Source organism: Eucyclogobius newberryi, unplaced genomic scaffold (assembly GCF_026437365.1).
Source record: "Eucyclogobius newberryi isolate DKJ021-1_F unplaced genomic scaffold, fEucNew1.0.hap1 SCAF_4, whole genome shotgun sequence".
Classification (NCBI taxonomy): Eukaryota; Metazoa; Chordata; class Actinopteri; order Gobiiformes; family Gobiidae; genus Eucyclogobius; species Eucyclogobius newberryi.
The window spans coordinates 15047208-15059430 of NW_027316056.1; the positions used below are offsets into that span (position 1 = coordinate 15047208).

The following is a 12223-nucleotide window of genomic DNA, read 5'->3' on the forward strand; positions in this document are numbered from 1 at the left end:
ATCTGAAGACAGAATTATTCTTTTGAACAAATCCTTTATCAAGGATTAATTTATAGAGCATGATTTACAAAAACACTTGTGCAAATTGTCAACACATTACAGTCTGTGCCTTTTATTTTGAACCACACTTCTGGTGCAAAAATGCATTTTGTTTTGTCGAGCGGGACTACTCTGACTACCCTTTCTCACAATGTTATTTCTTGTGGTAAAAAAGGTCAAAGGTCAAGTCTGATTCAACCAGAACAAAATTTCATGATCTCAAACCAGGCTTTTCATTTGAGAAAAGCTTAACTCTGAGCAGCCTCGTGGAGCACAAAAAGGTTTGTACCACCAGTAATGTCAGTTTGAGGGTCCCCTATTGCTTTCTCCGGAATGTTTCACAGTAGGGCATTAGACGTAGCAATCTCCATGAAAACAAGCAAGCGGCGACACCAGGCCAAGTTTCAGCTCGGAATAAGAAAAGACCAATCGGAGGTGGGCAGTATGCAGTTACATTTACTTGAGTAACATGTCTGTCGTCCAGGAGTGTTACATTGTAGAAAAAGGTTCAGTTGTCATCTGGACTCGGTGTTGGATGAAAGTCAAAACTTCTTGTTTTTTCTAAAACTGAGTCCAGATGATAACTGAACCTTTTTCTACAATTTACTTTAACTTATTACAGTACTTTTCACATGGAATATTTTCACTTGAGTAATATTTAGTTTGAAGTAATGGTACTCTTGTAGTTTTACACAGTGGGAAGAAAAAAACAAGTGATAAGAGCTCTGACGATATGAAAGGATTTTTCTTTCAATTGTGACTCCTAAAAAAAAAAAAGCTGTCATAATTTTTTAGATCTAATTTTTTTCCCTTTGTTTATACTAACTTCAAATTATAAATCAGCTCTTACGTCCTCCAGTTACTCTGACTTGAGTATTTGTTTCCAGTAGTCCTTTGTACTACTGGAAACACTTTGTTTTTTTCTTCCACCACTTTTATTTTGTAGTAAAGTTTCTCTTACTTGAACACAATTTTTGGCTGCTCTACCACTTCTAAAATGTCATACTGTGGAACATTCCTCGCAAACCTATAACATCACCATGGCGACGAGCACGTTGCGGACCCTCTACCAGAAAGGTTGCCTCGTGCACCTTTAAGGACAGAAAGTCCTCGCTCTGAAAACACGTTTGAGACGATTCTCTGACGCTGCATTCAGGCCACGTCACTGCTCCGTTTCCTTGAAGCTAAAGTCACAAACCAAAGAGAGGTGATCTGACGGATAGTTGAAGGACGGAAGCCTGTTGGGGCCAATCTGCTCCTCGGTGGGCAAGTCCAGAACCGCCTCTACCCGGAGCGAGTCTTTGGTGTACCAGATGTAGTCCAGCGTGCTGCAACACTCGCCGCTCGGCCTGATCTTCCACGTGGTGTACTGCGGCTCCGATGTTCCGTCCTGGCTCAGTTTTTTGTAGGCGGAGTCCAAACCGAGCGGCGAATCGTTGAAGCGTCGGTACACTTCCTCCGACGGGACGGCGTTGAAGTCTCCGCACACGAGCAGCGTAACGTCCTGGGCCTGGCTCGGGTCGGTGCCATGTCTCTGCACCAGGCTCTGGAGGTGTCGGAGGAGGTCTGAACCCTGAGCGCTGCGCAGCCACTCCCAACCGGCCCGGGCCTTCAGGTGCGTCGCGGCAACGCACACGCACCTGTTGTTACGACGACTGCGCAGCATGGTCACCACGGCAACCTGGCACAGGAAGAAAATGACAGTTTCAGTTTCTGCTTCCTGTTTGTAGGTGATATTTAGGTGAGGACTTTTAAACATTTGAGATATCATATTTTGTTAACTGCTGAAACCCCTGAATAGAGGGGGAAAAACAAATAAAAACACTTTGAAAAGCCTTTGTGACATGACCTGTTATTATAGGAGTTCAGTTGCAGTTTTTTTTTCTTTTTGATTCCAACTTACAAATACTATTAGTCACAGTATATTTGAGGAGATTTGCTCAAAAAGGGATAGAATAATACTTTTATTGCACTAAAATATATTCGACTTTTGAAAAAAAAAACGCAAGAAAAAGAGTACATCGTAAACCTTGGACTCTTCTAGGGCGAGTATTGCCTTGTACCTCACCATACAAATATATATATACAAATATATACACACATATACATACATATATATATATATATATACACATATACACACACACACACTATATACATACTATCTGTATATAGTGTGTGTGTATACATACATACACACACTATATACATACTATCTGTATATAGTGTGTGTGTGTACACACACACACACACACACACACACACACACAATCTATATACACACTATATACATACACTATATACATACATACACACACACACACACACACACACATCCATCCATCCATCCATCTTCTGCCGCTTTATCCGGGGCCGGGTCGCGGGGGCAGCAGTCTGAGCAGGGACTCCCAGACTTCCTTCTCCCCAGACACTTCCTCTAACTCCTCCGGGGGGATCCCGAGGCGTTCCCAGGCCAGCCGAGAGACATAGTCTCTCCAGCGTGTCCTGGGTCTTCCCCGGGGCCTCTTCCCGGTGGGACATGCCTGAAACACCTCCCGAGGGAGGCGCCCAGGAGGCATCCGGAACAGATGCCCGAGCCACCTCAGCTGGCTCCTCTCGACGTGGAGGAGCAGCGGCTCTACTCCGAGCTCCCCCCGTGTGGCCGAGCTCCTCACCTTATCTCTAAGGGAGCGCCCAGCCACCCGGCGGAGGCAACTCATTTCGACCGCTTGTATCCGCGATCTTGTTCTTTCGGTCACTACCCAAAGCTCATGACCATAGGTGAGGGTAGGAACGTAGACCGACCGGTAAATAGAGAGCTTTGCCTTTCGGCTCAGCTCCCTCTTTACCACAACGGTCCGATGCAGCGACTGCATCACTGCAGCCGCTGCACCGATCCGCCTGTCGATCTCACGCTCCATCCTTCCCTCACTCGTGAACAAGACCCCGAGATACTTGAACTCCTCCACTTGGGGCAAGGACACCCCACCCACCTGGAGAGGGCAAGCCACCTTTTTCCGGTCGAGAACCATGGCCTCGGATTTGGAGGTGCTGATTCTCATCCCAGCCGCTTCACACTCGGCTGCAAACCGTCCCAGTGCATGTTGCAGGTCCGGGTTTGATGGAGCCATCAGGACAACATCGTCTGCAAACAGCAGAGATGAGATCCTGTGGTCCCCAAACCGGACCCCCTCCGACCCCTGACTGCGCCTAGAAATTCTGTCCATAAAAATTATGAACAGAACCGGTGACACAGGGCAGCCCTGGCGGAGTCCAACATGCACTGGGAACAGGTCTGACTTACTGCCGGCAATGCGAACACAGCTCCTGCTCCGGTCATACAGGGACCGGACAGCCCTGAGCAAAGGGCCCCGGACCCCGTACTCCCGGAGCACCCCCCAAAGGACACCCCGAGGGACACGGTCAAAAGCCTTCTCCAGATCCACAAAGCACATGTGGACTGGTTGGGCAAACTCCCATGAACCCTCGAGCACCCGATGGAGGGTATAGAGCTGGTCCAGTGTTCCACGACCGGGACGAAAACCACTCTGCTCCTCCTGAATCCGAGGTTCGACTATCGGTCGGATTCTCCTCTCCAGTACCTTGGAATAGACCTTACCCGGGAGGCTGAGGAGTGTGATCCCTCTGTAGTTGGAACACACCCTCCGGTCCCCCTTCTTAAATAGAGGGACCACCACCCCGGTCTGCCAGTCCAGAGGCACGGTCCCCGAACGCCACGCGATGTTGCAGAGACGTGTCAACCAAGACAGTCCTACAACATCCAGATACTTTAGGTACTCAGGGCGGATCTCATCCACCCCCGGAGCCCTGCCACCGAGGAGTTTGCGAACAACCTCAGTGACTTCAGCTTGGGTGATGGATGAGCCAGCCTCCGAGTCCCCGGTCTCTACTTCCTCTTCAGAAGACGTGACTGAGGGATTAAGGAGATCCTCAAAGTATTCCTTCCACCGTCCGACGACATCCCCAGTCGAGGTCAGCAGGCCTCCACCCGCACCGTAAACGGTGTTTGTGAGACACTGCTTCCCCTTCCTGAGGCGCCGGACGGTTTGCCAGAATTTCTTTGGTGCCGACCGATAGTCCTCCTCCATGGCCTCCCCGAACTCCTCCCAGGCCCGGGTTTTTGCCTCTGCGACAGCACGAGCCGCAGCTCGCTTGGCCTGCCGATACCCGTCGATGACCTCCGGAGACCTACAAGCCAGAGTGGCCTGATAGGCCTCCTTCTTTAGTCTGACGGCATCCCTTACTTCCGGTGTCCACCACCGGGTTCGGGGGTTGCCGCCACGACAGGCACCGGAGACCTTGCGACCACAGCTCCGAGCAGCCGCATCAACAATGGAGGCGGAGAACATGGTCCACTCGGACTCAATGTCCCCAGCCTCCCCCGGGACATGGGAGAAGCTCTCCCGGAGGTGCGAGTTGAATACCCTACTGACAGAGGGCTCCACTAGACGTTCCCAACAGACCCTCACAATGCGCTTGGGTCTGCCAAGTCTGTCCGGCTTCCTCCTCCGCCAGCGGATCCAACTCACCACCAGGTGGTGATCGGTTGACAACTCTGCCCCTCTCTTCACCCGAGTGTCCAAGACACGCGGCCGGAGGTCTGATGACACGACAACTAAGTCGATCATTGACCTCCGGCCTAGGGTGTCCTGGTGCCACGTGCACTGATGGACACCCTTGTGCTTGAACATGGTGTTCGTTATGGACAATCCGTGGCTAGCACAGAAGTCCAATAACTGAACACCGCTCGGGTTCAGATCGGGGAAGCCGTTCTTCCCGATCACCCCTCTCCAGGTGTCACTGTCATTGCCCACGTGGGCGTTGAAGTCCCCCAGTAGAACAACGGAGTCCCCGGTCGGTGCACTGTCCAGTACCCCTCCCAAGGACTCCAAGAAGGCCGGGTACTCTGCACTGCTGTTCGGCCCGTAGGCCGCCACAACAGTGAGAGACCTGTCCCCCACCCGAAGGCGGAGGGACGCGACCCTCTCGTTCACCGGGGTAAACTCCAACACGTGGCGGCTGAGCTGAGGGGCTATCAGCAAGCCCACACCAGCCCGCCGCCTCTCCCCGCGGGCAACACCAGAGAAGTGGAGCGTCCAGCCCCTCTCGAGGAGATGGGTTCCAGAGCCCAAACTGTGCGTGGAGGTGAGGCCGACTATATCTAGTCGGTATCGCTCAACCTCCCGCACAAGCTCAGGCTCTTTCCCCCCCAGCGGGGTGACATTCCATGTCCCCAGAGTTAGTCTCTGTGTCCGGAGATCTGGTCGCCGAGGCCCCTGCCGTCGACTGCCGCCCAGATCTCTCTGCACCGGCCCCCTATGGATCCTCCTGCGGGTGGTGGGCCCACGGGAGGGCGGCCCCACGTCGCTCTTTCGGGCTGTGCCCGGCCGGGCCCCGTGGGGTAAGACCCGGCCACCAGGCGCTCGCCATGGAGCACCCATCCCAGGCCTGGCTCCAGGATGGGGCCCCGGTGACGCCGATCCGGGCGACGTGAACTGCCTTGATTGTGTCGTCGTCATAAGAGGCTTCTGAACCGATCTTTGTCTGACCCGTCACCTAGGACCTGTTTGCCTTGGGAGACCCTACCAGGGGCATGAAGCCCCCGACAACATAGCTCCCGGGATCATTCGGGCACTCAAACCCCTCCACCACGTTAAGGTGTCGGTTCAAGGAGCCGACACCTTAACACACACACACATATACTATGCACGCGCGCGCGCACACGCACACAATGATACGCGTCTTGATACATGGATATTCCTTAAAACATAGTTTTCATTAAGTAGAACAATAAATATACATGCATTGGAATTTCTTGTTCCTCAATACCAAAAAACTGCCGCCCTGTGATTAAGTCACATTTACAGCTCAGATTCAGCCTCGAGTCTGTAGGTTCAGAACTGTCGACCTCTGCAATTTATAATGACTTTACGTTGTTTATAAGTATCACAAAGAAGCACATCTGTATCGATAATCGTGTTGCCAAGACGTCCATCACGATAGAACATGATATCGATATATTGAGAGCAGCCATATCTTCTGCTATAATTATTGTGACAAAGAATGACAAACGATACGCTGAAGGCCCCTCCCCTTGCGGTCTGGACACTGATGATGGTTCAAATAAAGGTCTGAAAAGGTGAAAACTGATTAATTCTGGTGCTGCGGGTGCTGAACAGCAGAGTTTAAAACGTGTCGGTTGAGCGGTGACAGACGGAGCAGGTAGTTTAGGCCCAGAAGAGAAGCTCACGCAGGAACCTTTGCTACAGCTGCATTTACACAGCTCAATCACAGAAATAAAGAAAGTAGAAATCTTTGTTGCTTTGTGCCTTTTGTTTTTAGAAGCCTGTACAAGCCTGATGCATTGAGTATAAATAATACGACCAAGATACTGCTGACTGGGCATTCACCTGTGAAGTTTACACAACACTGAATTATGTTTGCCTCAAAACAGTCACGTTCAGACTCAAAATGTGCACGTGTCAAAGTCAAACTCATTCTAAGCCATGTTCATGAACACAACCATTTTAATAAAGTAGTCTTTCAGTGGCAAGGGATATAATTATATTGCAAGACTTCCCAACCCCCCCCGCAAAATGTATTAGCTGTATGTGGTACACAGGTGTAACTCTTTTATAATATATCATAGAAAAGGTTTCAAAGGCAGTCGTCACCGTTTTAGAAATCAAAACGTTTCAGAAGGAAATGGTTTGATCACTTTGATGAGTTAGATTTTATACATGCCTGAACTAAATTAGTCCAGCCCAAAAAGAGGAGTTAAACTGTAACTATAAGTCCTCCTTTGGGGCTGGACTAATTCACCTCACTAAAGTACATTTGCTAGCTGCTGATAAGGACTTTCATGAGCCACACATCAATGACGCAGACTGACCTGATTGGTGGGTATCCTCATCGCAGACAGACGAAGGTTCACGTTGTCGAGGAGCTCAAACTCGGCCTGATCGTAGAAAAGCGCGCAGCCGTCGGGTCCGTTGTTGCCCTCCACGTCCAAACAGGGCGACCAGGGCTTGGGGCAGAAGTGGCTGCAGTAGCCCAGGCCGGCGAGCACGGGCTGGAAGGTGTCGAAGTAGTGGTCTACCTCTTGTAGACACAGGATGTGAGGTCTGTGGGTCAAGATCTCCTCCAGGATCAAGTATTTCCTCTGGGACCAGCTCAGCGCCTCTAGTGGGCACTGTACGAAACTGTCCATGCCTTCACCCAGTGCTGCAGCAGACGAGAGAAAGGGATTAGAGACTGTTCTGGTGTTTTCATGGCGTTATTCAGGCTTTTAAAATGACTGTGTTCACCTGAGCTTTGGTTTAAGATAAGATAAGATAAGATAATCCTTTATTGTCCCACATGGGGAAATTCGTTTAACTAGTAGATTTCACTTTAAGAGAAATATACTTCACAACGCTTTACAATCTCCATAGTTTAAAGTTGAGCTGGAGTTCAGAATTCTATGATGAAATTTACTGTTTAACTGTCAGATTGCAGCTTTGTCGACCTGGTTTATAGTTCATATCGCTGTAGTTACTGAGCACACAGTTCAACGTCTCCTGTCAGCAGAAATAAACTTAAGTGAAACAATTTCCTAAAAAACTCCAAATATGTGATTGTTGTCAGGTTTTTAAGACATCAAATTAATATGACAAGTTTGTGGTGCCAATACCAAACAGATAATGAAGGTTCAACATTTGTGGATCATACGTTTGGATATTGTCGGTGTCAAAACCCTACAAAATGGTAAACGATTCAATCCAATCCATGTGTGAATTAAATTTGACATTTTTGCAAGGCAAGTAAGTAAATGCACTTAATTGAGGGAAAGAAATCGTAATCAAGCATCAAAATTATGCATCTGTAAATAGAAGCTACTGAGAGGGACAGCACGATTTGTCCGATCAGGCACCGTTTGCTCAAGAATCATGGGGAAACACATTTTGTGTCTTCTTGGTGCAATACCTGAGTGGGCGGGGCTAACTGTTCAAACTCATGGTTCAAAATTAGCTACAGGCCCTTTAAATATGAACAAATCACAGCACATCCCAAACACTGCAGACAGTCCCTCAATGCAGCTTCATGCTTGTCAAGCGTCTCTACCTTGTGCCAGTATATTCCACTGCATCACCCTGAAGTGGCCACTGGAGGCGCTGTCTCCATCTTTGTTAATGTGGATGAGTTTCCTGTGAAATCTGGGCGGTCTGTCGCGGAGAGCGTCTTCACACTGTCGCAGCAGCTCGTCGGGATCAGAGCTCCTCACCACGGCCCCTTTGTGCTCCTGCCACGGGCAAAGACGTGTTAGCATTTAGCTTAGTAGCATTTTAATAGCACAAGCGCATTTACCAGCCTCCACTCTATCAAAGAAGTGATGGTCCTGCAATAACATTATGGTTGATTGTGTGATAAGTAAATCATGCCAAAAGGAAAAGCCTATTTATTCACAGATTTCAGCTTCCTGTTTTAGGGATGCGCGATATATCAGTTCCAATATCGGTACCGGCGATTTCAGTACATTTTATTTGCAGATATTTTCTAAAATTCCTTCCTAGTTTGTCCTCAGTGCATCAGTCTTTTTAAACAGACAATGAGTAAACATTTAAATAAAAAAGGAATTTGGTTAAAAAGTATGGCAGTATATTTACACAATCGTGTAAATCGTTTTTTACAAAACTGAACATTTAATTTGTGAACTTTATTTCAACTTATAGTAACATAAATTTGTTGCCCTTGCTACGATTTAAAAATCTTTATATTGTTTCCGCAAATACTGATTATTGGCCTTAGTGGCTAAATAAATATTGGATATTGGTAACACAGAATATATCAAAAACACAGAATATTTTGTTATGAGTTGCTAATTTTTCATCACTGAAACCCATGAAAGTTGAAAATATAGTAATACAAAATTAAATCACTTAATTGTTAGTCTAATCCTTGTTGATTCCTGATTGAGTTGAACCTTGGTGGTGCGACTGACACTTAGCCCTGGTTTAGTTCTCATTTAATCCTGATTTCCTTTGGCGTAGAAGCACATGGTATTTATTATGTAATCTTCTGATTCTGCCACTTCCTTTACAGCGGTAAACCCCATCATGGCCAATACTCTAGTGTGTTTTTATGAATGAAGAAACTACATTTAACCGACACACAAATGAAGGGAAACCATGCAATTTCACTTGGGCTGTAGATTGATCAGTCGATGATCGGTCAATAGTGATTGATCCATTTTATTATTAGTCAATACATAATTGGATTGGGATTATACAGGATTTATATGGACAAGAGTGGAAAGGAGACGGCATGGAGAGAATCAGCTGGACATTTATTCTACCTTTTTTTACACAGAAATGTGCAATTTACAAGTAATTTTTTGTTTTGTTTTTGTTAGTGCACTTTGGCCCAAATAAATTGCTGAATCATAGAGACAGGTTTGCAATATTTTGCTAGTGCCACGCCTCCGTTTAGCACAGGGAAATTACATTTTGCAGGTTTTTGTGCAAACCCAGAGTAGATCCAGATTTGGAAAGGTGATATTTATGTGCCGATGCTATGGTTACACGTATACTGCTTCTCCGCTGGTGGTCACCTTGCAGAAGGCAGGGTCCAGGGCTGTGCTGCTCTGTGGCGCTGGCAGGGCCTGGGGGCGGTTGAGGGCGCTGTAGAGCCTGGTCGCTCCTCCACCCATCGGACACACTGGGAACAAAGACACAAGTGTGAGGTATTAGCACCTAAAGCACACGTTTAACCTTCCTTCGCCCTCGTCCTGTCAATGCAGAGAGAGCCACAGTGAGAGAATAAGGTCACTACCACCACCACCAATACTAGTAATTACTAGTAACTACTACTACTGGTTACTACTACCTACCTACCTACTACTACCACTACTACCACCACCACCACCACTACTATTGGAGTTAAAATTACCATAAATCAAATAATCAATAGGTAACTATGACAAACAAACAACAACTATTACGACTATGTTTAAGTAAATACTATGAACAATACCAAATGATAACAGCCTCACTCCAGCAACAGCTACACCTATAAAGAAGTGTCACTAAGTCAACTGCCACTGAAAAAGTATTTGTGAATAGGACTGGGCGGTAGGCGGTAGGTAACAAACTTCATGAACATAAACAAGACAGAGTTCTAACCTCAGGCTTGTACTGACGGAGGATTTGTTGAAGACTTCTCAAGCTGATCATCGATTATTTGAAACAACCGGATCTTAATTTGACAAAATGCACGGCCATATTTCAAAAACACTAGATTGTATATTTTTTAGATTGAAAAATGTCGTCAGGTTAAGTCAACATGCACAGCAAAAACTACCACAGTTATTTCTATTATTACTGCTAAAATCTATACCAGCACACCACAACAGCTTTTACTGATTTCACCTCACCAAAAATATGGCCCAAAGTCTGGCATGTCATACCGGATGCTTATGCTCTTGACACCAGATAACCCTGATTTATAAAAACACAGCCGAGTTTGCACAGGTCACACCTTGTTGACAGTCCTCTGCCAGGCGCAAACTGCCTTTATCTGACCGTCTATGTCTTTAACTGCAATGAAGAGGGTCACGTTTTCCACCAAACTAAAAGTATATTCTGTCCTTTTGGCTTAGAATACCGTAATATTGATTATACTTGTTGAAATTGGGTAATTCGTAAATGTTTTGTTCTTCTTTGTTCCAGGTGTACACATTCTTTTAAACAAATGTTGCTAGTTGAGTGGTCTGAACAAAATCCCATTTCCCCAGAATATATGACCCCACCATTCAAAGAGGACAAATTCATCTATCAATCTGATAAAAAAAAAAAAAAAAATAGTAGTATTGTAGTCTATATCCAGCTGTAAATGTTGTTTAAGCATTTCAAAATAGCTGCGGTTGTGTATTTTGCTACAGTCCAGCCACAGGGACAAACAAGCCATCACCATACTATATTTATCAGTCCCCACAAAGCAACCGCACAGTAAGAAAGGAAAGAGATAAGCCTGTATCATGTCTGCTTTATATGGTTGTGACCATATAAAGCCTTCAGGTCTACACATGATCCTCCAGCCTCGACAGATGGAAAGGCGCAAGTGCGATGTCAGTGCGGTTTGTAAAAACACTGCAGCGTGGGGCGACTTGGACTGACAACACTTACAGTAGCAGTAAAATTGTAATTCAAAACAATAAAAGGTCAATAAAATAATACAACCGTACACTATCTATCAGGGTAAAATTGTGGTCTTGCGTGTCTAAAATGTCTTTCAGTCAGCCACAAATGGGAATGTTCAGCTTGTAAATGTCAGCTTAATGTTTTGGGTATGACAAAGTAAACTGATACTAATCCTCTCCTTTACTTACACTTCACAAATCCCTGCAAGAAGACACACACAGACAGAAAAGCAGTCTCTTACCCATAGTCTCCATCTTGTGTCCCAGTCTAAACAGTCTTTCCTTTCGGCGTTGCAGTTTTGAGTCGTGTGTGCTACTAATAAGTGGATTAGCTCTGTTTGTTGCTACTGCTGTAAGAGACGGCGAGAGAAGTGTGAGGAAATCGGAGACGTTACTGCTCCGTGTACTGCCTGTGAACCAACGAGGGGAGGGAGGAAGAGAGAGTCCACACGTCATCAGGACAAGTCATGTGCCGTCGGCCGGGGACTGGGGCAAAGCAATACTGGCATTGAGCGGATAAGGCATGTGCTGAATGATAACAGTGATGGGATTTACCACGCAAGTTCAAACCATAAGATAAAGAAAAGAATAGTTAAACATACAACCGGGAGATGGTGAATTAGAGGTGAAAGATGTATTGAAAATGTTTAATATCGCAGAGAAAATTGGAATATCAAGTGTGTTGTTTTTAAGTTAAAACAATGAAAAATGACAGCAAAAAGAGCAGGTTATAAATAAAAATGTCTCGTCTTACAAACAAGAATATAAAGTGATTTTTTACACGTTTGTGGTTAGCTTTAGGGTTTGTTCACGTTTTCTGAATCATTACAACATGCCACTACGATTGTTGGAGCCATTGTGTCCACTGTGGGGGGTGGCTATATTTGAGAGGTTCCCTGCTGGGCCCCTCAGGTGTTTGTGATCCCGGTAAAGCACATAGTTTGTTGACTGACATCATTGCCGTCTTTGTATGATTTTAATCTTTTG

The 12223-nt window shown here is 46.3% G+C and overlaps 1 protein-coding gene across 1 annotated transcript; it reads right to left on the minus strand.

Moving 5' to 3' along the window:
• Positions 1 to 102: 102 nt before the first annotated feature.
• Positions 103 to 11681, minus strand: noctb (nocturnin b). Its single transcript, XM_072462563.1, has 5 exons — positions 11479 to 11681; positions 9650 to 9756; positions 8164 to 8341; positions 6953 to 7284; positions 103 to 1720 (listed from the first exon to the last, which is right to left on the minus strand). The coding sequence occupies exons 1-5, from the start codon at positions 11489 to 11491 to the stop codon at positions 1202 to 1204; spliced, it is 1149 nt and encodes a 382-aa protein (XP_072318664.1). The 5' UTR covers positions 11492 to 11681; the 3' UTR covers positions 103 to 1201.
• Between the last annotated feature and the right edge of the window lie 542 nt (positions 11682 to 12223).